The 27,634-nt window shown below is 41.1% G+C and overlaps 1 protein-coding gene across 7 annotated transcripts in view; it reads left to right on the forward strand.

Annotated features, from left to right (window-relative positions):
* Positions 1–27,634, forward strand: part of AAK1 (AP2 associated kinase 1) — a 168,096-nt gene that overhangs the window by 111,720 nt on the left and 28,742 nt on the right. For 2 of the 7 annotated variants that reach the window (XM_061155134.1, XM_061155135.1), the window contains exons 11-17: positions 2,185–2,339; positions 3,795–4,081; positions 8,108–8,368; positions 12,393–12,625; positions 13,836–13,993; positions 15,573–15,677; positions 22,778–22,873. In XM_061155134.1, the coding sequence (XP_061011117.1) occupies positions 2,185–2,339; positions 3,795–4,081; positions 8,108–8,368; positions 12,393–12,625; positions 13,836–13,993; positions 15,573–15,677; positions 22,778–22,873 (1,295 nt within the window). The remainder of the gene's footprint in view (positions 1–2,184; positions 2,340–3,794; positions 4,082–8,107; positions 8,369–12,392; positions 12,626–13,835; positions 13,994–15,572; positions 15,678–22,777; positions 22,874–27,634) is intronic. The other 5 variants (XM_061155133.1, XM_061155136.1, XM_061155138.1 and 2 more) reach the window with 5 other exon arrangements.

Consider the following 27,634-nt stretch of genomic DNA (forward strand, 5'->3'; position numbering starts at 1 on the left):
CAGGGCAGTGTAGAGCCGGGTCTCCTGTCTTCAACACTGTATCGTCTTACAACATATTGAGGTCCATACAAGCTGACGTTTTGAGTACTCTTCAGTTTCTGGAATGGTTTTACAGTTGTTTATACATTTGATGTTCACATCTGCCTCATAATGTAGATATTATTGTCTCCACTGTATGCCTGGAGGAGGAAATGGCAACCCAGCATTTTTGCCTGGAGTATCCCATGTAGAGAGGGACCTGGCAAGCTTCAGTCCATAGGGTCTCAAAGAGTCCGGCACAACTGAAGTAACTTAGCGCACACACACACACACCCCTGTATACATAAGGGACCCCAGGCTAAGAGGTTCAATGCCAAGCCTGTTATCACAGTTAGTTAGTGGGGAGCTCGGAGATACAGGTTCGATCCCTGAGTCAGGAAGATCCCCTGGAGAAGGAGGTAGCAACCTTCTCCAGCATTCTTGCATGGAAAAAAAAAAATCCTATTGTCAGAGGAGCCTGGCGGGTTGCAAAGAGTTGGCGGCTGTGCACAAGCATGAGAGTTCAAGTCGAGTTTTCTCTGACAACAAATTCCATTGATTCTTAAAAATATTGCCCTTAGAAGACCAGTACAGAAGTTCTTGGCATTTGGTTTTCTACAGAAGCCTTTTTACCTCCCTCACCCTGGACTTGATCTTTCGTACCCCTTTCTCCTCTTTCCCAACATCTATTCCATTTTCCTCCCTGATTCCTTCCACAGATCATAGCTTTCCCCAGTGTGGTAGCTTTTGTATTACCAGTTCTACCCCCGGCATGAGAGCAGGAAGCTAGTGAAAAGCCTCAGGGTCCATAATGAACCTGTCTTGGAGGTATGTCATGCGGAAGAAGCAGCTGCCTGGCTTCCTATTTTGAATTTTATGGAGGCTGTGCCAGACATATTTTGGAAATATTCAACGAAGCTTGTTCATTTTGGCCTTCATCTCAGCTATAACTCCCAGAAGTGTATTTTTAAAGAACAGTCTCTGTGACCTGAGTTAGGTAGCAGCCAGCTGCCTGCACTGCTCAGAATAAGGGGAAGCTACCACCTGGGCGGCAGCACTATTTCAGAGAGCAAGCTGACCACACTGTACTTATTTGGATTAGGTTTGGCAGTGAGTTCCGGAAAGTACAAATGACAGTGACTTATATATAAGGTAGATTTTTCTTTTTTCTCTCTCTCTCTCAAGTAAGCAACATCTGGAGGCAAGTAGTCCAGGGCTGGTACAGAGTTCTGTTTGACAAAGCCCTGGGGTACCCAGGCTGCTTTAAGCTTATCACTCTACCATCCTTGTGGTTGTGGCCATGCTCTCGTGGACTGATATGGCAGTTGTGGCCATCCCTCTTCCAAGCAGTAGGATCAAGGAATAGCCAAAGAAGAACAGGGACAAAGAGAATGCATGGAGTTTCTTAAAGTTTCCAGAAAGTTCTCCATAACAATCTGTTTGTATCCCATTAGGGATATAAACAGAACTTAGATGCATGGCCATACCTGATTACATGTGAGCCTGGGCAATGAGATTTTTACTCTGGGTGACCCTATGCCCAGCTAAAAATTGTTATTACTCTGAAAAAAAACTGTGTGTGTATTGAAAGAAGTAGAGTTCCTGTCAGACTCCCCACACCCTTTATCTTGAGTTACTTACTTATTCCTTCTAGTTGCCTTATTGGATTAACTCAGTTGATGCTTTTTATTGTCGAGAGACCATTTTGACAGCTAGTGCTAATCAATTTTGAGTCCCTCTGTATCTGAAAACCACCTGCTTTGAACCCCTTTTTGCATCATCACAAAGTATATTCTAGGAACTTCTGGTTAACTATTAGGCAAGATAATCCCAAGATCAAAAAAGTTTGAGAAACACTACATTGTATATAATGGTCTCTTTGAGGTTTTCTATGCACATTCACACATAAATGTTCTGCTAGTCAGAAATCTGCTTGGTGTATTTCAATCAATATGTTAAAACTTACTTGCCCACTTTTTTTTTCCATAACACATAGTAACACATAACATCCTGTGAAATAGCCTTTGGGAAATGTCAATTAAGTGAATCTGGGTGGTTTCGGTAAATGTGGAGATGAAAGCTTATTCATTATATACTCCGTCTACTCCTTCTCCATTTCCCCATACTTTAACAGGAATCTTCTCCCCCCCTCTTTTCTTTTTCTAGACTGACAGATCCCATTCCCACTACAGAGACGTCAATTGCACCCCGCCAGAGGCCTAAAGCTGGGCAGACTCAGCCCAACCCAGGAATCCTCCCCATCCAGCCAGCCCTGACCCCTCGGAAGAGGGCTACAGTTCAACCCCCACCTCAGGCCGCAGGTCAGTAACAAGATTGTTTGAAACGTGGTACACCTCTTTGTTATCCTGGACAGTAGAGAAGTCTTCGGAAACCTGGTTTTTCCTGGAATGAAATCTAGAGGCACATAAAGAATAATGGTTTTCCTTGGGACTTCCTTGGTGGCTTAGGCTGTAAAGAATCTGCCTGCAAAATGGGAGACCTGGGTTTGATCCCTGAGTTGGGAAGATCCCCTGGAGAAGGGAATGGCTACCCACTCCAGTATTCTTGCCTGAAGAATTCAGTGGATAGAGGACCCTGGAGGGCTATAGTCCATGGGATCGCAAAGAGTTGGACACGACTGAGACTGATCAACTAACACTTTTCACTTTTACACTTTGGGACTTTCCTGGTGGTCCACTGGTTAAGACTTCACCTTCCAATGTAGGGAGTGCCGGTTTGATTCTTGGCCTGGGAGCTAAGATCTTTATGCCTTGTAGCCAAAAATCCAAAACATAAAACAGTAATAATATTATAACAAATTCAATAAAGACTTTAAAAATAGTTCACATCAAAAAAGAAATCTTTTTTTTTTTTTAAAAAGGAATAAAGGTTTTCCTTGAGGAACAAAAGGTGAGCTGCCACTGAAATTGTACATTAAGTGACCAGCAAAGGGGAAGGCTCTCACTGAGGTCTGCAGTGGATCTCCAAGGCCACTGAAGCTGTTGTCTCTACTTTTTCTAGTCTTGGCCCTTATTTTGTGGGATTGAGCCATCTTACATCTCCTGCATTGGCAGGTGGGTTCTTTACTACTAGCACCACTTGGGAAGCCAGTGGTCCATTCATCTTATACCTACCTCTCTATTTCATGTACTTCATATTTAAAAAAAAAAAATTTTTTTTTTGACACAGACAAATGATTTCTTTAATGCTCTGTCTCTTGAGGTATCTCTCACCTCTTCATGTTTTGACATTCTGTTCCTAATGAGCTGACTGAGTTTATTTTTGTGAAGAGGATTGATCCAAATTATAAGTAACTGAACATAGCCATCACTCTTCAGGAAGCTGCTTTTGGTGAATTTGGTAGGCATTTACTAATAATCAGACATCCAGACTGGGGTTGTGATACATACATGTAAACCAGCAAAGAATGCTTTTGTCCTGCAGCAGGCTGACAAAGATTGTTTATGTATGGTAGCATCAAAGGCCAGTTGGATATGTAGATTTTCGGGGTGCTGACTAAAAGAGTGATTAACTAAATGGGACAGTGAATAGGGAGGACTTTCTGGAGACAGGTCTTGAACCCTGTTAATGAACTGTGTTTTGAAAAATTTGAGGCACGTGGTTTGGCCAGAAGAAGAAAGAGACTTCCAGGTGCAAGAACAGTGAGGAGCCTGTGGGTCTTGGGATTATCTGTCCACGGATCACCGCCTCTTTATTGCTTTGGCAAGAGTTTCGAAGAGTTTCGAGCCCTTATATGGAGTTTATTCTCTTTGCAGTATCCAGCAATCAGCCTGGCCTTTTAGCCAGTGTTCCTCAACCAAAAACCCAGCCCCCACCCAGTCAACCCCTACCACAGTCTCAGCCCAAGCAGCCTCAGGCTCCGCCCACCTCACAGCAGCCGCCTTCCGCGCCGGCCCCGGCTCTGCCCGCCCAGGCCCAGGCCACGCCCCAGCACCAGCAGCAGCTCTTCCTCAAGCAGCAGCCGCCGCAGACAGCGCCGCCGGCGCAGCAGCCAGCGGGCGCGTTCTACCAGCAGCCGCAGCAGCAGGCCCAGGCTCCACAGGTAAGGTGGTAAATCTGACCCGCACTTTGATCTGCGACAAGGCCCACTAGGTGCAGGGGTCTGCCTTGAGAAGCCCTGGGAAGACAGAGCCATGGCACACCATTGTCACACACAGGTAGACGCTGAAGCCTGATACAGTGGAGCCCTCACTGCGTGACTCGCACCTCTCCCCCTCTTCTTCTCAGGCCATGGGGAATTCTGCACCTCGTTGAGGAACCTCAGCAAGAGCGCTGGTTTTTCAGGACCCTCTTTTGATTCTTTTTTCCTGACGGGACACCATTCTCAAACTGAAACAAAAAACCAGCTATTTCTTATCATCCAGTAGTGTTTAATTCTTTCTGATGTGTCTTAATTTAAATTGGTTTGTATATTTTTTTCATGTTTTTTAATGATATATTTTTATGTCCCCTTTTATCTACAGGTGCCTTTCTCCTCTTATTTTTCCTCCTTTGCCACTTTTTTTTTTTAAAGAACCTGGGTCATTTGTCCTGTGTAATTTCCCACATCCTGAATTTGGTGGATAGCATCCCCATGGTGCTGTTTAATATGTCCCACCACCCCCTGTGTAAACTGGTAATTTCTTGAGGCCTCTCAATATTTGCTTCAGGATGATAGTTCTTTGTTCTTCTGGTTACATCACATCAGGAGACATAGAGTAGTCTCACCTTATCTGTGGGGATACGTTCTAAGACCTGCAGTGAATGCTTAAAACCATAGCTAGTACCAGCCCGATATATAATATGTTTTTTCCTATATATACATACCTATGACAACATTTAATTTATAAATTAGGCACAGTAAGAGATTAACATAATAGCTAATAATAAAATATAGCAATTATAATATACTGTAATAAAAAATATGTGAATGTAGTCTCTCTCAAAATATTCTTGCAACATAAATTGCCTACTTGATGAGGTGAAGTAAGGTGAATGACATGGACTTTGTGACATAACTTTAGGCTACTATTGATCTTCTAACCATGGGTTGGAAGGAAGATCATATGCTTCCCGGGGATCCTGGATCATGGAGCCATGTTGATGGTTGGGTGTCGGGAGCAGATGATGTCAATGGTTGGAGATCCCAGGCAGGTGCAAGGGATGGTGCACGGTTTCATCACGCTGCCCGGAACAGCATGCAATTTAAAACTTATGGATTGCTTATTTCTGGAATTTTCCATTTAATGTTTTCATATCACTGATCACCATGGGTAACTGAAACTGTGGAAAGCAAAACTGCAGATAAAGTTTGGTTGTCCTCTATTTTATTAATATCAAGATCAATCTGTATTTGGTGTTGTCTTGTCTGATCCAATCACTTAATATTCGTCTTCAGTTTGTTTCCTAAGTCCCTTAATTCATTAGAGGTTATAATGTCCTGATACTCTAGCATTTTGTCTTCATTTAGGGGATGGAATTTTTCTGTAAACAACTTTTTCATCAAGCATTTGATTATCCTGAGGTACTGTTTGTACAGAAAGGGCAGAAAAAAATGTATGACTCTTTCCCTGTGTTTACCAGTTTTCAGAATAATGAGTTTGTTCCTAGTACCATCCAAAGGTGAACAATGAAGATTTTGTTTTGCTCTTAGTATCACTATGAATTCATGCATCTTAATATTGGGTTGGCCAAAAAGTTCATTCATATTTTTCTGTAGGATATTACAGGAAAACCCAAATGAACTATTTGGCCAACCCAATATATTTGATATGTTTCTGTATATGACTATTAAAAAAAATTGTTCTAACTGTCCCAAGTTTGGCCAGTGAAAGTCTCTTCAAATTGGCTCCTGGGTCCTTCGGCTCTGACTCCAGTAAGCTTTAATGTGCCTTTGTTATTTGATGTAACAGGCTGTTCCAAGATGATTCTGCCCTTGATTTGGAGTCAGCCATTTCTCTAAAGAGCTGTTTCCCTTTCATGGAAATGGTATTTTGAGACCACATTCTTGCTTCTAGGGCTTTATTGTTGTTGTTCAGTCACTAAGTCATGTCTGATCTTTGCAGCCCCATGGACTGCAGCATGCCAGACTTCCCTGTTCTTCACTGTCTCCCAGAATTTGCTCAAACTCATGTCCATTGAGTCACTGTTGCTATCTAACCATCTTATCCTCTGTCATGCCCTTCTCCTTTTGCCTTCAATCTTTCCCAGCATCAGGGTCTTTTCCAGTGAGTCAACTTTTCACATAAGGTGGCCAAAATATTGGAGCTTCAGCCTTAGCATCAGTCCCTCCAATGAATATTCAGGGTTGATTTCCTTTAGGATTGACTGGTTTGATCTCCTTGCAGTTCAAAGGACTCTCAGGAATCTTCTCCAGCACCACAGTTTCAAAGCATCAGTTCTTCAGCACTCAACTTTCTTTATGGTCCGGCTCTCTCATCCATACATGACTGCAGGAAAGACCGCAGGTTTCACTATACAGATCTTTGTTGGCAAAGGGTCTCTGCTTTTTAATACACTGTCTAGGTTTGTCATAGCCTTTCTTCCAAGGAACAAACGTCTTTTAATTTCATGGCTGCAGTCACCATCTGCATTGATTTTGGAGCCCAAGAAAATAAAATCTGTCACTGCTTCCACTTTTTCCTCCGCTATTTCCTTTGCTAGGGATATCCATTTGCTAATAGGTTGGTTATTATTTTTAGACCTTTTCCATGAACAGTTAGGGCATGTATTTGGTTTTTTTCTTAATAAAATGTATATCGTGAATTCAAATTTATATTTCTAAAGCAGATTTGTAATTACAGGATTTTTAACTTCTTGGATTTTATATTTGTATTTGTCTCATCTGGAAATCTTGATTCCTAACAACATTAACATAATTCTTAATTGATTTATATTTTCAAGATAATACCGATATGGTAACTGAAAACTATTTAATATTTCTTAACTGTTTTAGTTTCTAGGAGTTTGGCTATTAATGTGATATACAAGTTTGTTTGCTTTGTTTTGCTTTTAGTTGTTGCTTTGTAATTTTGGTTTAATTTTGTTTTGTGAGAACTTAAAACATTTGCATAGTTTCAACCTACGGTATTCTGTTCCTTCCATCCCCCATAGAGAGGTATCTGTCATTTCTCTTTACAACTTGAGAGTGTTCCTAAGACAATGTAGCATAGTTTATCCAGTCACTCCCTGTTGACAGACATTTGGTTGTTTCTAGCATTTTGCTGTTGTAAGTAAACAGCTATTTATTGACATCTGCCTTTTTTGCTAACTCTTTAACTTTGCCCCAGTAGACAAATAGTATCTTCCCAGTTAATTTTATAACTAGCAATAGGGATTTCAAAAATAAGATCCTGATTTATGTGCATCAGTAGGCCATTTTTTAAGCTGTGTTTTTGTGTCTGACACACAGTCCTTAGCAGTGGGGAGTAGAGAAGCATTGCTATCCTTAGGAAGTTTACAAAAGAGTATAACTTGAAACCATGCTACCAGTATGAGACAAAATATCATTAAGTAGTATAGTATACTGAGTGTTCTGAATGTTTAAAGGTGGAAGTTTAATGAAGAGAACGATTGGGAAATAATTTTCAGAAAGGCTTGAGAGGACTTACTAGCTGGGCTGACATTTAGGTTATTCTCTTAAGTGTCATCCTTGCTTTGTCCAGTTCATGTAGGGAAGAATTTTAATCCTGACTATTTCCAAATCCCTTTGTAAGAGGGATAACTTCTGTGACTGGGAGTTCATTTGTTAGCTTCTGTTACACGGCAGCATGTGGAGTCACAAGGTGTAAGTCAGATGGATGCCCTCAGGCCAGGCACAGAAACCCCGTGGAAGCCAGTCTGCAGTGCAGGAGGCAGGTAGTGCAGTGGCCGGAGCCTGGCAGCAGAAGGTGATGCTGTGTTTAAGCGCAATGCCCTGCAGTTCCCTTCATGAGTTTCCTGGCCAAGCCAAAAGACGCCTGCCTACCCTTGCCTTTGCCTTCAGTGCTGGTCTTAGCTGTTATTGAGGCACTTTCATCCTTTGTGGAGTATGGCTCTGAAACAGGCTTTTACTCACCTCCTCCTTCCTGGCCCCCTTCCCCCTGCTCAGTTTCAGGCAGTACATCCGGCAGCCCAGCAACCAGTGATCGCTCAGTTCCCCGTGGTATCCCAAGGAAGCTCTCAACAGCAGCTGATACAGAACTTCTACCAGCAGCAGCAGCAGCAGCAGCAGCTGGCCACAGCCCTGCATCAACAACAGTTGCTGACTCAGCAGGCTGCCTTGCAGCAGAAGGCCGCAGCGGCAGCCGTACCACAGCCCCAAGCGCAGCCGGCCGCGGCAGCCCCGCCAGCCCCTGCCCAGGAGCCAGCGGTGAGAGTCAGCCAGAAGAGGAGCCCACAGTGAGGGCTAGGGAGAGGGTGGGCAAGAGGCGGCAGCAGCTGGTGAGGGAGCTGCTGGATCAAGGCTTGGCTGCTCCCCCACCCTGGTCGTTAAAATATTTGATCTTTTCCCAATGTATCCAGGCAAAGGATGAAGTATTCTGTAGAAGCTTAAGGTTTTAGAAAAATGATTCTAAGTTGCTCATGGAAAGTGAACTTGTTTACAAGACATAAATAAACTCACAGACATGGGAAACAAGCTTATGGTTATCAAAGGGGAAAGGAGGGGAGAGGGATAAATTAGGAGTGTGGGATTAATAGAAGACAAACTTTCTCGTTTCTCACCCTGATATTAGACCAGCGGGAAGAGCTGTCCTTTGTGTCTACCGGTGCCAGTGTCGGGCAGTCAGAGACCAAAGTAGAATTAGAGCTAAACCCTTTCCTGTCTTCAGAGGGCAGCGTGACCACTGTGGCCTTGCCAGTCTCAGAAGGTTCATGTAGGCCCCCCACCTTTACCCTGAGTTGTGCTTGTTCTTTGTCTTGAATGACATTACTGGCCACTTCATATGAGTATGCAGTACCTTCAAGAGCCTGCTTGCTGAGACCATTTGCTGTGGCCTGATGCCCCTCTGGGCACCAGGGCATCTGACTATTATTTGAGCCATCTTGTCAGTTTAGAAATTGGGCATGTTCACTTCTAGATGTTGGCTGAGTTTAGAATCAGGACCTCTACACGCTCTTCTGATTCACCTCCACGGGTGTATCCTCAGGCACATGATACTTTGGCCTTTAATGAGTGTCCTTAATTCTGTACTCACAGAGTGATGGTAATAGAAAACTTTATAGTGATGGTAAAGGGCATTTTACATCCCCAGTTGATGGAGTATCACAGCTATTATCATTCCCGGGCAAGTCCAACCAACAGAGGAACGAGGAAAAGTAAGAAACTGTCTTTCTAAGGATTGATTTCTAATAGAGTTTTGTCACTGATCTTAAACCAGAAAACCTACATCCCTTCAAAAGGAAGCAGCGCCATAAATAGACTGTCTTCTCTGAGTCTCAGCTCAGTGTCTTTACACCTGCTTTTCTGAAATAGCTCGATCTTCCTGTGGGCATGTGGTAGACAACCATTCTCTGTATTTTTAACAAGTAACAGAGTTCCTCTTGCCGATGGAAAAAGAATTTTAAAAAAACTGTCGTATCATGTAGCTGAAATTTTGTCTCATCCAGTCCTCTAATGGAATTGGAAACTGAGGCCCAGGCTAGAATGGGAATCACCCGAGATAAACAGACCAACAGCAGCAGAGCTGGGGCAAGAATCGAAGAATCCTGATCTGTGTTCAAGGGTAACAGCAGGGCTCATCCAGGGTAATGGCAGTGCTGCCACTGACTGTCCACTTCTCTCAGGAACCCTCTCTGCTGACCCTGGACAGAATATCCACTTTCCTAGGAATGAACTGTGATCCTTCTCCATGTTCTCCGGATGAAAAAATACTTGAGCACTTTGTTCAGGGGAAGTTGGTTAAGAATACAGATAGGGGACAAGAGCAGAACAGGCTTCAGCCAGGAGCCAGAGTTTCCCGGCCTTGACCCTCCCCTTCCTCCCATGACTTTGTAGGACTTACCTAGAGAAGCAAGTAAGTGAATGTAAATTGTACCGTGCAGCCCTTTCACAGCAGGGATGTGGCCGTATCCCACAGGGGTTTACTGCAGTCTTAATCATCAACACAGGCATGGAAGCAGCATTCCACATTCCAACGACCTAACTATGCAGTCATTAAAAGTCATGGTTATAAAAGTCTGTACAACAGTATGGAAATGCTCATGGGATAATGCTAAAGGAGAGATGAAATTACAGGAAGAGTATGTCCTTGAAATAGACGTAAATATAAGATACCAAATAAAAGATAAGAACAATTGTACTAGAGTAGTGGAGTGGAAGTTGAGGTGGTTTTTCTTCCCTTGTCTATATTCTTATATTTCTTAATGTGATTATACTTCTTCCATAGTTATGTATTTTGCTTTTTAAAAAATCTTTGGCAAGATAGACATCTTGAGTCTACCCTGCTTCTTTCCCCCTGTGTTATGTGTCTCCCTCTTCCCCCTTCATAATCTCATTTTTGGTGAGGAAGCATCATTGTGCAAAAAAAGAGAGTCCTGAGCATGGATTCTACCCTCAATTGACCCTGTGACCTTGAGCAAGCACTTAACCTCAGGGGTCTTTGGTCTTATAATTTCTAAAATGAGGGAGTTGGAATCCATGCTGTTTCAGATCCCTCTTGAGTCTTCAGTCTGAGATTCTGATTGGAAATAAAACTGCTAGACAAGGCTATTGTGGGATGTGGGTGGATGGGTGGTAGCCACTTTGAATTGGTAGCTGTGATAGGATAAGGTGTCGTCATGACAGAAGCACATGTTCTCTAGTGTGCCGCATACAGAGATTAAGTGAGAAGAAGGGAAAATATTCTCCCAGTAGTTTGGACTGTTCAAAATAAAGGGCCTCAACAGTTGAGTACCCTTTTCAGAGTAATGAATGTCCTAAACTCCAAGAAATAAGCAAATCTAGTTCTGTCCTTAAAGCCCTTCTCCTCCCTGCCGGGCCTGGCTTTAGTTAGATTGGCTGTTGCTTCCTGGAGCTCTGAGGAAGTTGTGGAGCTGGAGCTCTGGGCTTCTTCACAGAGCACTTTGCTTCTCCCTCAGAGATGCAGTCAGCTGCTTTACTCTCTGACCTTAATTTGATCAGTATTAGGACCTTATATCATTTCATTCATTCAGTTGGTGAGTGGTTGTGTACTCTTACATGCACACAGCTTGCCTCAGAAATTAAAGCCTGAGTCAGTATAAGGACAGAAACCTCCAGGCTATCAGCATCCTGACCCAAGTAGCTGGACACTAGTCTCTGGAATCTCTCCCGGGGCCAACCTTTGGAGACATAGAATGTAGGAGCTGACCTGCAGCCTGGAGGGACAGCTCCAATCTGAGATGAGAGACTGGAGGGAAGGGATAGTTCAACCCCTGAGGCACTGAATAGTCTTAAGTTCCTTTATGTCTGGATTGACAGTTAGGGAAGAAAAGATTTGGTGTTCCTCTTTAACCTTTTTAATTTGGTCATTTTCTTGACATGGAACTTTGTAGATCATGGCTTATGCTTAAAAACTCACCACATGGGAACAAGGATGTTCCCTCCAGCTTGTTTTTCTGTGGTGACAGTGCGTCCTGCCTGCCTTCTTTTTTAAAGAAGGTCCATATCTCATATTATTAGGTCAGTCATTATCAAGGGCTTTTAAATTTTTTTCTTATTGTATCCTCTCCCTTGTTCTTTGGTGCCATTTCCAAAATGAAGATTGTAACAGATTAATCCAACTGCCCCCATGCTTACATTTTCTCAGAGGTCACTGCAGAAACAGAATCCTGTAAGACCCATCCTGTCAATGAAACAGAGTGTTAACAGCAAAAGCAAAAAAGAATTGCCAGCTCTTAATCACAGTGAAATTCTGTCTCACTTATTTCTAACTAGTAGTCTGTGTACTGTCAGAAAGTCAGGGATCTCTTAGCAGAACTCATTCAGCTCAAGCGTGTTTTAGTTGGAGGTGAGCCTTTGTTGGCTTGTGACTCTGGTAGTGGAATGCTTGAAGCCTACCCTTTGGAGGCATTCTGAACGAAGTTTGAAAGCAGAAAGTGGTCCTTTAGGAAACTTTCTAGATCTTTAGACCTAGGAATGACTTCTGCAGCCTTTGAGTCGACTTGCATATGGTTACCTTGTTTATTATTGCTGATGAAAACTGAAATGTATATATAAGCACCAGGTAAGTACTCTGTTGGTTTCAGGCTCGAGGCTGCATCTCAGATTGTCAAGGAAGCCTAGACAATCTGGGTGTTATTGAGAAACTGTGCCATTTGAGCCATATGTTAGCTCTCACATGGCATTTTTTTGTTATACCTGTCTGCTTATTTGATTTTCCTCTCCTCCCCCACCCCTCCCCCCCTTTCTTGAACACTTTCATCTCTCTTCCTAGCAGATTCAGGCCCCAGTAAGACAACAGCCAAAGGTTCAGACAACCCCACCTCCTACCATTCAGGGGCAGAAACTCGGATCTCTCACTCCTCCATCATCCCCCAAGGCCCAGCGTGCTGGGCACAGGCGAATTCTCAGCGATGTGACCCACAGTGCAGTCTTTGGGGTCCCTGCCAGCAAATCAACCCAGCTGCTCCAAGCAGCTGCAGCTGAGGCCAGTCTCAATAAGTCCAAGTATGTACTGCTTCTGTGGGCAAGGGCTGCTGGGGGGCCGTTGCTGTATAATTTTTGCTATGTGCATAATTGTGTATAGATACATGTATAGGAGTGCGTGTCTGGGTTTAATAAGAAACTGAATTTTCCTGTAGTGCATAGATGAGACTGATCTTAAAAAATAATTTTTTACTTGCCTCACTATTTCAGTCTCTCATCCATCCCATACTTTGTAGAATGTTTTCTAAATTCTTGATCTGACCAAATATCTCCATGCCGATAACATTTCCTTGACTCCCCATTTTCTGTGGAATAATATCTGATCTGACTGGTTAACAGATCAAGGCCTATTGTATCACACTGGTAGAACTGCCACTCTCCTTCTGGTCCACTTAGGAAATGCTTATTTGTTCATTAAGATCCACATACACAGTTATTTTTTCTTTGACCCTTCCTCTGGTATCATATATAATTTTGTCTGAACTCTCTTTGAGCATGTATCACACTGCATTATTTGTTTGTATGTCTAGCTGACCTGGCCTGTAGGTTCGTCTGTAACAAGCACCATGGTTTAACCAGCCTTAGTAAATCTGGTGACAGGCTCTGTGCCTGACATCAAGTAGATCACAATGAGTGTTTGTTGCGTAAATGCAGTTATCAAACCCTCGACTTAGTTGGAACCATGTACTAAAGTTAAAAATCTTTAAGTCATTAGCTAAATGCAAAGGGCATCAAGAGAGACTTTAGAAGAAATTAAGTAATGATACACAGGAGCCCAGAATGGTGGTAACTGTCTCTGTTGCTCTTTAACTGTGATGGTGTCCACTGATGCTGGACCCTGACAGATGTGAGGCAGCCGGAATGGGCTTCAGCCTCTCTGGAGCCAGCTGTGAATGTTACAGTGGTGACCACAGGATTCACGAGCCCAGCAACAGGTTGGTCTGGGATCCTGAATGAAAGAACTCGTAAATGAGGCCAAAAATCTAATAAGCGAGAGATTAAAGAAGTAATGAGAGATAGTGAACCACAAAAGAAAGAGAGATGTTTGTTTCACACAGTGGAAAGGGCCTCTGTGGAAACTTCCATTGCCTCAGGAAGACCTTTTAGAAAAATACTGTGGAAAATAATGGTTTGACTTAGAAAATAATTTGATCTTGAAACAAGAAGAATAGATTGACCCTTTTCAACCTTCATGTGTCTTTTTATTTCGTGGGGATGGGAACCTACCTAGGTCTGCAACCACCACTCCTTCAGGCTCCCCTCGGGCCTCCCAGCAAAATGTTTATAATCCTTCAGAAGGTTCTACGTGGAATCCCTTTGATGACGACAATTTCTCCAAACTCACAGCTGAAGAACTGCTAAACAAGGATTTTGCCAAGCTGGGGGAAGGTGAGTAATCAGTATCTTTTTGAGGATATTGAACCTTAATTCTAGACGGGTATGCCTGTGAAAATGTAAGCTTGGACCCAAGACTTGACTTTGAAGTATGTGTGCAAATCAATTTATATTTTCACCATAGCGCCACTGTCCTCAGGAAATGATCTGGTCGTGTTGTGGGGGCAGCCGGGAGAGTCGGAAACATTTAGGACAGGTTTGGCAGCAGAGATCAGGATGATAGTGTCAAACACATTTACTCTTTGGAGGTGTGTGATGGCACCTTTTCCTAAGTGGGTGTATTATCCCAGAGGATCATAACTGCTCACCATGAGGGTGTGGCCTCACTGAATCTTTGTGATCAGAATTCTCTGCTCCTGTTGACTGACCATGGAGAGGAGATCAAATAAGTAGAAGATACCATTTCCACCCTCAAATCCACCGGTTAATTTGAAAGGCAGGATGCCTACACACACACACACACACACACCTTCAGAAAACAACAGTGTATACTGGCTAGTTTGAAAGGCAGGATGCCCAGATACACACACACACACTCTCTCTCTCTCTCTTCAGAAAACAACAGTATATACCCTGGGAAAATTCGACAATATGATACAGTTCCAAAAAAAGTACCTCAGTGTCAACAAAAGCACAGGCTAAAAGAATGATCAGAATGGAATGAATGATAAGAGCTTTGACTAAACATTTTAGTTTCACTATTTTATGGACATCTGGTGGCTCAGTGGTAAAGAATCTGCCTGCCAATGGAGGAGATGCGGGTTCGATCTCTGGGTTGGGAAGATTCCCTGGAGAAGGAAATGGCAACCCACTCCAGTATTCTTGCCTGGAAAATTCCATTGACAGAGGAGCCTGGCGAGCTACAGTCCATGAGGTCGAAAAGAGTTGAACATGACTTAGCGACTAAACAACAACAAAATCCATATGCTTTCTTGACCTTTTTTTTTTTTTTTTTCAGTCTTCATAGGGAATAGGGTTTAATTTCCTTTGACATTCATTGTCAATTTGTGCTATCATTATGTATACCAGTTATTGCTATGGATTATAAACAGAAGCACCTTCATGGACTATTGAAAATTAGTATTTTGCACTCTATTAAGTGACACCCTAGTTTTAAAATTCGTGTCTCTATTTTTAATAATTTCCTGTCACTCTTCTTGTTATTCAGCTGTTGGCTTTTACATTAAGCTGTTGTCGTTGTGCCCGTCCCTCATAACATCTCACCACTGCCATCTCTCTGCTCACTTGCTCTCCTAACTACTTCTAATGTGGAAAACAGATCATCACACTCATTAGAATTATGTAGAGATAAATGGACTCAGTGTGAAGGCTGGAGGCATTCTGCTATGAGTAATATGCTCAAGCTTTAGGGCTTTAGACTTCTTCCTTTCCTCAGCAGTTTCTCAGTTACTGCAGTGGCTAGATAAAGACCTTTGAATAGCCAAGGTGTTGCCTTTATGCGGTAAAAACGGTCAAGAGTAGATGTCAGTTTGGGGGATGCCCTTCACCTCCTGCCTGGGTGTGCCTTGTGGGATTCTCCTGGGATAAACTGAGTGGTGTTTTGTCCCTCCAGGCAAATATCCTGAGAAACTTGGAGGCTCTGCTGAGAGTTTGATCCCAGGCTTTCAGCCAACCCAAGGTGATGCTTTTGCTGCTTCCTCATTTTCTGCTGGAACTGGTTAGTATGGCAGACACCTGTAACTCCAGACTTCACTGTTGTCATCTTCCCACTACTGATTTCCAGTCCACAGATGACCCTAGCATGCCAGCAAGCCCCAGATCCTGGGGCTAACATATTTTCCATCACTTAAAAGATTTCCTAAAAAAAAAAAATGGGAATTAAAAAATAATGTAGAGTTACTTTGAATTAGATTGTCAGAATGATCTGGCAGTAATATACAGGATTTGTTCTCTGAAGTCCATAGACATGTTCTTAAGCAAATATTTCTAAATTTCAGAAACATCACTCTGTTACTGTCTTGTAATTGCTTAGGTTCTTTGGAATGACTTGGAGGGTTCTAAGAATTGGGTGCTCTGTATCTGAGATTCTGCTGCTGCTTGTCTTTGTGCATGTGTGTCTGTGCTTCTGGGGAGAGAGAGAGATCTTTTTAAATGAGACTTTTAAAAAATTCTAGAAGTAATAACAAAAACCTAATTTTCCCTTTTATTAATGAACAATATATTTTATTTACTAATTTATAGGAAAACATAGAGAAGAAGGTTAAAAACCCCATGATCTCATCCCCAAGAAATTAACACAAGAAATACCATTTTGGATACCATTTTGATGTCTGTTAGCAGCATTTAATCCTTTCAGGGTCACAGAGATCTTTGGAGAATCTGAGGAAAGTTATGGAGCTGCTTCTTTATGAACACACAGGTGTCCACTATTTTGTACACAATTTTCACCCTCAGTTTATAACTCCAACATACATTTTTTTTTTCCAACATACATTTTTATAGTCACATTTTAAAGCCTCATTTTTACTTTAAAAATTGTCTACATAAAATTCCTTTATATGGGTATAGCCTAGTATATTTAACCAAGTACCTCTTTTTTAAACATTAATTTTATGTCAATATTTTACTGTTATAAATTCCTCAGCAATGGATGTGAGGTTTTGACTATGTTCTTTATATGGAATCTGATATCCTTCAAAATTGATCTTTTAAATTATATTGATTAATTACTGCTTTTAACTCTTTGTATTCCTTCTTCCTGCTTTCTTTATGTGTGTTAGTAGTTTTTATAACCTCATAAATTTATTTCTTATTAGAACTTTGGCTGTCATTCTGTAATATTTAATATGTAATGCCCTCTTAGTCTTGTTTTCTGGACGTTTTTAAATTTAAGTTTTGATTTCTTTACCCTAAAGTTACTTAAGATATATTTTAGTTGCATTGTGATAATATGGCCTCTGTAACTACAGAGGTAGTTCTTGCTATGGAGGAGCTTTTCTGTTGTCCAGTTTGTTATTCATTTTATATACATTATATGGGAATTAGCTTTCCATGTTGATAAATATTAATCTACAACATAATTTTTAATGGAAGAATAATAACATTGTATTTAACATCACTTTTGACGAACACTTGCTGCTGCTGCTGCTCAGTTGCCTCAGCCGTGTCCGGCTCTGTGCGACCCCATAGACAACAGCCCAGCAGGCTCCTCTGTCCCTGTGGCGGGTTGCCATTTCCTTCTCCAATGCATGCATGCATGCTAAGTCACTTCAGTCGTGTCCGACTCTATGCAACCCTATGGACAGCAGGGATTCTCTAGGCAAGAACATTGGAGTGGGTTGCCATTTCCTTCTCCTGACGAATACTTAGGTTGTTATAAATTTTCATCACATAAACATGCCTGAAGCTAAGTTTTTATTTATATCCTTTACCATTTCCTTAAGATAACTTCTAGGAGATTATTTGCTAAATCAACAGATATATATATTTAAGGCTTTATGGTACCTATTTCCAAATCAGTTTCCAAGAATGCTAATCAAATTTTATTTCAATTAACAATAGATGAGAGTAATTTTCACCTCATTTTCCCACCCAGACCAGCTTAGAGGTTTTAGATAGAGGACACTGTTTACTGGCCATTTCTACTACTTTTGAGATTTGGGTTGTTCGTGTCCTTTTTTTTTTTTAATGGTTCTGTGTTTGTTTTGTTCTTATTAATATGTAAGAGCGTTTCATGTGTCATACATTGCAGGCATTGTGCCCACCAGTTTGTCATTTGTCCTTTATAAGTATCATCTCATCTGACCCTCTCAACAACCCTCGAAGGTTCCCATACTATTTGCATATACAGACTAGTCTCTTTCCCAGAGTCACATTAGCTAGTAAGTAGCAGAGTTAGGAGACTAACCATTTGGCTCTAGAACTTCCTCTCTCAGGTTTTCTGCCTCATAATAAGGCAAATTTAATAATATTTTCCTAGAAAATCATCTATAGTTTCAAAAAATTTTTTTAATAAGATGAAAGAGTACATTGAAATATTTTGTAGTATTTTCTTGGCATACATCAGTTTTATTGTATGCATTTGTGTTTCTCTTTTTCTTGGTAACGCTAACTAGAAATTTGCTGTTTTATTATCTTTCAAAGAGAACTCTATAGAACTGTTTTTCTGTCTTCTAATTCTTTGACTATTGCTGTTATCTTTTTGATTACAGTTCCCTTTTTTAGGCTCACTTTGCTGATTTCAAAAAGAATACACAGTAAATTTTTTAATTCTTAAAAATAAAAAGTTTTAGAGTTTTTCTCTCAATGTAAGAGAGATTTTCAACCAGCCTGACTGTGGGGAGGGAGACTCTAATCTCCAGGAAGACTTTGCCACACATAATTTATTACTCCCTTGTCTCCTTGCTCCAGTTGCCCACCCTACCCCAACTTTTGAGGATTACACTTCTTGAGAGTGCTTTCTAATAGCTCTGTGTTTCCCTTGTAAGAAAAAACTCTCAAGTTTTAACTGTATCTCATAAGTCTTCATATGATGTTTTCGGTGTTAATATTTTGAAATAGGCATTGGAGTTATTCAGAAGGTGTACATTTCAAATATTAAATAGTTAAAACTGTTTTTGCGTTATTTTTCATTTTTAGCTTTGTTGTCTGGTCTGTAGGATTTTTAAGTTTATTGGTATTTTGGTCTGGTTTAAAGTGCTCAAAGTTGGATATTTAGTTTGACTATACCAAATGTACTCTGCATATAAGTTAAATAAGCAGGGTGACAATATATAGCCTTGACGTACTCCTTTTCCTATTTGGAACCAATCTGTTGTTCCATGTCCAGTTCTGACTGTTGCTTCCTGACCTGCATACAGGTTTCTCAAGAGACAGGTCAGGTGGTCTGGTATTCCCATCTCTTTAAGAATTTTCCACAGTTTATTGTGATCCACACAGTCAAAGGCTTTGGCATAGTCAATAAAGCAGGAATAGATGTTTTTCTGGAACTCTCTTGCCTTTTCTATGATCCAGTGGATGTTGGCAATTTGATCTCTGGTTCCTCTGCCTTTTCTAAAACCAGCTTGAACATCTAGAAGTTCACAGATCACGTATTGCTGAAGCCTGGCTTGGAGAATTTGGAGCATTACTTTACTAGCATGTGAGATGAGTGCAATTATGCGGTAGTTCAAGCATTCTTTGACATTGCCTTTCTTTGGAATTGGAATGAAAACTGACCTTTTCCAGTCCTGTGGCCACTGCTGAGTTTTCCAAATTTGCTGGCATATTGAGTGCAGCACTTTCACAGCATCATCTTTCAGGATTTGAAATAGCTCATCTGGAATTCCATCACCTCCACTAGCTGAGAAACGCTGGGCTGGAAGAAGCGCAAGCTGGAATCAAGATTGCCAGGAGAAATATCAGAAACCTCAGATATGCAGATGACACCACCCTTATGGTAGAAAGTGAAGAGGAACTAAAAAGCCTCTTGATGAAAGTGAAAGAGGAGAGTGAAAAAGTTGGCTTAAAGCTCAACATTCAGAAAACTAAGATCATGGCATCTGATCCTATCACTTCATGGGAAATAGATGGGGAAACAGTGTCAGACTTTTATTTTTTTAGGCTCCAACATCACTGCAGATGGTGATTGCAGCCACGAAATTAAAATGACACTCCTTGGAAGGAAAGTTCTGACCAACCTGGATAGCATATTAAAAAGCAGAGACGTTACTTTGCCAACAAAGGTCTATCTAGTCAAGGCTATGGTTTTTTCTGAGTCATGTATGGATGTGAGAGTTGGACGGTGAGGAAAGCTGAGCACCGAATAATTGATGCTTTTGAACTGTGGTGTAGGACAAGACTCTTGAGAGTCCCTAGGACTGCAAAAAGATCCAACCAATCCATCCTAAAGGAGATCAGTCCGAGGTGTTCATTGGAAGGACTGATGCTGAGGCTGAAACTCCAATACTTTGGCCACCTCATGCGAAGAGTTGACTCACTGGAAAAGACCCTAATGCTGGGAAGGATTAGGGGGCAGGAGGAGAAGGGGACGACAGAGGATGAGATGGCTGGATGGCATCACAAACTCGATGGACATGGGTTTGGGTAGACTCTGGGAGTTGGTGACGGACAGGGAGGCCTGGCATGCTGCGATTCATGGGGTCACAAAGAGTCAGATGACTGAGCAACTGAACTGAACTGATACCAAGTGTATAAAGCATTGGTCATTGTCCTTGAGATAAAACATCACAGTGATGACCAGTTATGGTGTGGGTAGGAAAAGAGGGTTGTGGAATAGCCCTTGGAGAGTCTTCTTTGTTGCTGAATCCCAGCATTTACTACAGTGCTTGGCTCACTACAGACTTGTTGAATGAAGGAAAGGAGTTGCTTCCTGCCAAAGGATAGGAGCTTGGATTCGTCACTGTTAATGACAAAGGTTCCTAATCATTTTCCATCCACTTCCATTTTTAATGCCTAATTCTAACTTATTATATATCTTATGTTTTGTTATTTGTCTGTATGAACTGTTTTTTTTAAGAGTTGTTTTTTGCTTTTATTTTTATGTCTTCTCGCCTTTATGCTTACTTTGAAGACTGTAAATGGCAGTTTTTTTAAAGGCCCAACAATTTAGAAAACACATATTTGAGTAAAATTAGGGCAGTAATAACAGTGAACATATGTTGAATACATGCCACATGCTAAGCCCACTAAGTGCTTTTATTTGCTTTCTCTCTAGTGATCACTCCTAAAAGCCCACAAGAGACTGAGTGACCTGCCTAAGGTCCCAGGTGGAGAATGACAGAGTAGAGATTTGTACCTGAGCAGCCCAGCACAGTAGCTGTAGTCATGAACACATCTCAGAAATCTTATAAATCAGTGACATTAAACTTTTGCAGACATTACAGAACATCTTTTTCCCTCAGTTTATGCAACATTTTTCTGTGAACATTTGGTGTTTTCTCTGTGTTCATATTTGTAGTTTGAATGAAGAAGAATCTTCATTCTTTACAAATGAAAGAAAATTATATCTAAGTCCCAGAAATGAGTATGTCTCCATTTGTATGAAGTTCAGGGTGGCAATATTTTCTGGAAGGTTTCTAATCAAGCTCAGACAGTTCACTGATTTTAAAACCTTCTAACCAGCCAAGGGAGGAGCTAAGCAGGAAATGTGGCAATGAGTTGGTGAAGATGACGCGGGTTATTGTTAACATTTTTATGGTAAAAGCTGCAAAAATGTTAACTAAACTATGTCCATACATTAGAGAAGAAACGGTCAGATGTTTAAAACTTCACATTGTACCTCTTTTTTAAAAATAGTTTTTGGTTGACTAATTATATATGTTCTTTTGCTAAAACCCCAAAGAAGCAAGATTAAGAAACTCATAACCCCACTCCAAGAGGAAAGCATTGCTAATGTTTTACAATATTTATGTCCATAGTTTTATTTCTGTATGCATACATTTTTCAAAATCAGTTACGCTATATATATTTTTTCATAATGTCTTATTTTTATTTGAATATATTTCATTGTATCTCATTTTAAAATATTTCAAAGACTTAAGAGCTGTGGTTTTTACCCTTCTCTTCCTCCATCAACCTTTAACGAAGCTTAGTTAGAAGCCCACTTTAATGATTATTCTCAAAATGACAAAATTAGATTAGGAGAAGAGTAAGGAGTGGGTGTGACTATAGTGGAGTACAGGGAAGATTTTTGTTTGATAGAACAGTTGTGTATCATTGTTGTGGTACTTAGACTAATTTATACATAGAATCAAATTACAAGGAACTATATATATACACACATATACACTCAAATCAATACATGTGAAAACTTGTATAAATGGGATAGAGGTTAGTCAACAGAATTGCACCAACGTCAATGGTAATCAACTTCAATTATAAGAACTCACCACTGGGGGAAGCTGGTTCACAGGGTTCTATGTACTGCAACTTCCTATGATTCTATAATTATTTGAAAATTAAACTTTTTTGTACATCTACTTTATAAGAGGCTAGATTAGATTTTAATTGAGAAACAAACTGATTAATAAAATGCAAGGTACAGCATGGTGAAGTAGGAACTAGGTGACCTGTGTTTTGATGATGGGTCTGCTGGTGGACCTCTGGTTAGTCTCTTAACTTCTGGGCTTCATTTTCTCTTCTGAAAAATAGGAAAATTGTGCTAGAAAATCCTAAGATCCCTTCAAGCTCTGGTATTCCTTAAGGTTATAGATTTTTTGTAAATCTGTAAGTTTGCCAAATATAGAGTAAATGCCAATAGTATGGTAGAGGTTGTCCAGAGGTTAGGGCTTGTCTAACCTTGCAATAGGCAAAAACTCTGTTTCTGTCTCTCTGTTTGCCTGGCATTACATTAGACATTTAGTGATCGAATAGGATTCAATCCCTAAAGGACCTCAAGAGGGAAATGGGTACAAAGGAAGTACCTATACCCATATTCTAGATTACAAAATAGAGTTTGTTTACCTACCAAAATGTGTGATAGGGCTAGTAATTGCTGTAGGAATTCTAAAAGAGATCACTCTGTACTGCAGTATCTAAGGAAGAAGAGAAATTTCAGATGTATAGCTATCCTAGTTTTATCATTAACTGCATCTCAGACTGTGCTGCGAGGACCAGAGTATATATCTCATACATATTTTGCTATTACATTGAATTATATCCACTCATTTCTCTTTATTCTGCCTATAAATTTAGACTTACTTTATAATTTGAGTTGGGTTAATAGATGGTAAATACATCTAGATTTACTTGATGTTTTCTGCTTTTCTCTTTTTTCCCTGTCTCCTTGACCATTCCTTCCCCTCCAACCAACTCCAGCTGAAAAAAGGAAGGGTGGGCAGACTGTGGATTCTAGCCTTCCTCTTCTAAGTGTATCTGATCCTTTCATTCCTCTTCAAGTACCTGATGCACCAGGTAGGTAAATAAAACTGAAGTTAAGTTACATCGCAGGGCCTCTTGAGAGTTCTATTTTAAACACTGTGAGAACAACCTGCAGTCTAAGACCTAATAATAGGTCCTGTTGCATATTTTTACTGTGTCTCAATAAAAGGGACAAAATTCACTTGGAAGGCGCTTATCCTTAGCAAAGACAGTAAATTCAGCTCAAATTATACTAAATTGTATTCCACATCATATCAGTGTTAAATCTCATATCCTTGACTGTGTTAATGGTAATGTAAGGGACCTGTGTATTGCAAAGAACTTTTAGCCCAATGTGATGATAACAGTGTGTGTGGGGGGAACCTACAAGCACATGATAGAAGGAATAAAATTGTGATAGTATAGTATACTAATTGGATTATGAGTGACTTCCTATTCCTGTTTTGTTCTAAAGTGCTTTATTTTTATAAGATAAAAATACATAATAAAATTTGATAGGGAATGTGAGTCAGGAGACCTAGGTTCCACTACTTTCCACTATCTGAACTTGACTTTTCATCACAAGATAAGTAGTTCTAATCTCCCCTACAGTCTGCCGTGTACTGATTTTTAAGTAAGCAGTCTAAAAAAGTAAGAAACAGTTAGCGTGGTCTGATTGAAACAGCTTTCGAAACAAAGCTTGGATGCTTTCCAGTTGGAATTCATGATGTCAAAGATTTCTCTCTGCTCCCCTCCTCATCCTCTTAAGGGGAAGAGGAGCATGATGTGAGGGACAGAAGTTGCTCTTTCCTTCTTGATCAGTCCCTTTCAAAAAGCAAAGAGATCCAGCCCCTTAGAAATAACTGGCAGTCATTTTGCTGTTGATAGTTTTTCTTTTTCCTCATTCTTATACCTGTCGATTTCTTGAACTAAAAGAATCTGCTTGGTTTTTTCTTCTCTCCCAAAATGTCAGAGTGATTTATTTGATTGATGGCTTCACAATTGGAAGGGATTGTGATGTGGAAATCCTCTACTTACAAAACAGACCCACAGCCAGGGTACCAAGACAGTTTTTATTTCTTTAGATAGTTTGTTGCCTCTTCTAAGAAGAAGCAGAAATTTGCCTTAATCAGGTAGTATTGTGTGTAACTGGCTGGACCTGGAGGTAGGTCAGAAATACTTAAAATCATTAAGGAATGACTCAGGTGGGATAGTTAAAGAAATGAGAAGGTGTCAAATAGAGGTCGTTTTCTCTGTTGCACCTTTCAGGTATGCCAGGCAGGGCCTAGACAGGCCAGTTTCAAGCAGATACCCCTTCAGGTTCATGCCTTGTTCTTACCCAGAAAGCCCATGAGCTGCAGAAGCTGAAAGGGTGGCCTCTTGGCACAAGCCAGAGGATGAAAGCATAAATCATACATGTTACTCCTTTGAATTCTCAAATCATTAAGCAAAAAATTCAGGCTTCTTACCACACCCACAAGGCCCTGATGAATCTGGCCCTTGGCTGCCCCTCTGTCCTGAGCTCAGAGCATTCATCTCCTCAGTCTTTCCTTCAGTAAGCTCACCTGATTCCCACCCCAGGGCCTTTGCACTTTCTGGTACTCTGCCTGGAAAGGTTTTCCTTCTTGTCAGTCAACATTTGGGTCTTGAGCTTAAATGCTGTCTTCTCAGTGAGGCCCAATGTGGTCCTGTGGGCGCTGTCAGTCACGCTCGCGGGCTTTATTCTTCATAGCACGTATCGTGACATTGTCGGGTTTTGCTTCTTCATTGCCTCTTGTTTGCTTGTTCAGTCCCCACCAGAATGTCAGGTCTGAGGGAGGGGCCTTGTCTGTCTTATTTGCCAGTGTACTGCCAGTGTCGGGCATACTGCTGGGCATAGCTGGCCCTCACTGAATATTTGCAGATCAGATGAATAAGTAAAACCTGAGGCTGAAAGGCTTTTGGCGGTCCCATTACTCTCCATTTCTGTCCCCAACCACCAAACCCCAGACTCCTAACTCCATAATTCCATGTGTGACTCTGCCAACCTTGAGCCAGGCCTGCTACCCACTTTTTGAGGAGATATAAACAGCCCACAGCCCACATGTCAGGAAGCTGCCAAACCCCTGGATGAAAGTAGTAGCTAAGCTCAGCAGATCCTCAGTTCCCTCCTTTCATGCTGCTGTCTGGAATTTGGGCTAAGGATGGCATGTGACCACTGTGTCTCTGAATATTTCATTTACTTCAGTGCCTAGGCTGTGGCACATTCAGCATTCAGTTACAGCTGTTTATCCCCATATCCTTCTGCGGCATCTTGAAATACTCCACTGAGGAAAGGGCTGAGAATTTAGGGTCTCTCGTCCCATGGCAGACTTCAGGTTTGTCTCCTGCCCCTCAAAGCAAGCAGTTGGTCACTCTCTCCACTCCATGGTGGACAGCGGTCAGGTATATTGGTTGTTTGGTTTTACATATGTGCTTTCCCCTCCCACACTCATCCTTCCTGGTGGTGAGAGTCATGGAACCTCAGTCTCCTGACAACTGTGTCTTTTGTGACTTCACATTTTATTTTATGCTCTTTAAATGTTTACACATATAATTTCCTTTGAGCCTACAGATAGTACAGACAGGTGGGTGTGTCATGTAGTCTTTTGCCTTGTGAGTGAGGAAGGGAGGCCCTAATCCTGTGTGACTGAGCTCCTTGCTCTTTAGTGGCCCACAGCCCAAGGCAGCTAGTGGTCTCCTTTGCATCCATCCCAGATCAATCAGGCCTTTGACTAGAGAGCTCAACTTAAGGTTTAGGGAAATACAGGAACAGATTTGAACATGTAAGAGCTTGGTTCTAGCCACTTAGTAGGTAGGTGGTTTTGGTCAAATCACTCCAACCCTGTTCTTGCCTGAAAAATTCCATGGACCAAGGAGACTAGCAGGCTACTGTCCATGGGGTTGCAAAGAGTTAGGCATGACTGAGCGACTAACATTTCACATGACATAATGCCTCATGGTTCATCCACATTGTAGCATATGTCAGAATTTCCTTTCTTCTTAAGGCTGAATAATATTCTATTGTGTTTTGTTCATCCATCCGTCAGTTGACACATGGTTTGCTTCTTCTTTTGGCTGTTGTGAATAATGCTTCGGGGAACATGACTGTGCAAATATCTCTTCAAAACTCAAGATTCTTTGGGGTATGTACCCAAAAATAAAATTACTAGGATGTATGGTAAATCTGTTTTTAATTTTCTGAGGCACTGCCATACTGTTTTCCACACTGACTATACATCTTTACATTTCTGCCAGCAGTGCTCAGAGTTTGAGGGAAGGATTTTTATAGCAACCCCTTAATACTGAGCTTTCAACATCAGTGTTCCACAAGACTAAGCAAGAATGCATTAGTTGCCCCATGAGCACTACTTCCTAGAATTAACAACTTAAAAAAAAATTACTTCTTGGCTTACAGCCCACTGTCTTCTTTTGACAAGCAGGCAAGAGAAGCTGCATTTCCTTAATGGTTTGTTGTTAAGATTGGCATTCTTCTCAGAGCTATTTGCTTGGCATCTTCCTCACTTCCTACTGCTATCTTGTAATATTAAAAGGTCCAAGGTAGATCTGAGTGTGTGTCTTTACTCTGGAAAGTTTTTCTTCCCAAAGATTCAGTTCTCTAAAATGGTCTTGGAATGGGTCATGGAGGTTGACTTTTGAATCCAGTGTGCAGATGTCACAGACAGTTTAGTGCCTGGTTTCTCAGTGATAGGAGCTGTTTAGAGTGGCTGGATTCTAAAAACAGCATCTCTTCTTACAAGACTTCAGGGCTCACACCCCAAGTCAGACAAGACATAAAATTTCCAAAGCCACAAAGCTATAGCAGCCATATCATCTTTTTTGATGAGGCTTGCATCTGGCTCTTCTCTATCTTGAGTTCAATCTGCTTTACTCCTCATGGTCCTATTTCTGATTAGGGTTGGAATGAGCCCTGAGCAAGCCCTTAGTCTTACTAGACTGTATAAATAGATATCTATCCTCATTTTTTAGATTTTAAGAGAGAAATTTTACAACTTGCAGTATTCCCTAGTCTCATGCCAGGAAGTGGTTCTGATTATCTATCCTTAGACTGATTTATGAAGAATTTATTACCCTTCTTGTGATATATGTTTTCAATAACTAAGCCTTGAGAGGAGAGGTATCTACATCTGAAATAGATGAATTCCTGCCTCCAACTCCAGCAGCTGCCTTCTCCTCTCTTCCCCTAGCCCCTGACGCCATTTGACTTACTTTTAAGGAGAGGGGTGGTGCTTAGAGAAGACCCTTTCACTCCCTCCTTCATTTCAAAGTTCTAACAGTCCTTTTCTTCAAAAGCAGATTTGGTTTCCGCTGTCCAGGCTAACTAATTCTGCATCCATTTTTCTTTAGCAGTCTACCTTCTCAGGCTTTTAACTATGATTTCATTGCTTCCAAGTGCTTAACCTGACTCATTTTTGAGAACCCTAGAGACTTGGGAAAGAACTGATTATAGTACTGAGAATGTGGTAGGAAAATACCACCTATGGAAAAATATGAGCAGACAATTCATAAAAGACAAAGTATGAATTATCAGTAATATTTTTTTTAAAGTTCACTATCATTTAATTGGTATATATAATATACCAATTATAAAGCAGTGAGGTGCTACAGCTTCTGCCATCAGCTTGGTAAAGATGGAAATAACCCAGTGCCTCAGGCTTGGTGAAGGAATCAGAAAATGGACACACTCTGGTCCTGCTCATGCGAACATTATTGGTACAGTTCTTGGGGTGGACAGCGTGGTCTTTGAGATTTTTACTTCCTTATTGATTTAGCACT

Source organism: Dama dama, chromosome 11, assembly GCF_033118175.1.
Source record: "Dama dama isolate Ldn47 chromosome 11, ASM3311817v1, whole genome shotgun sequence".
In the NCBI taxonomy this organism is placed as follows: Eukaryota; Metazoa; Chordata; class Mammalia; order Artiodactyla; family Cervidae; genus Dama; species Dama dama.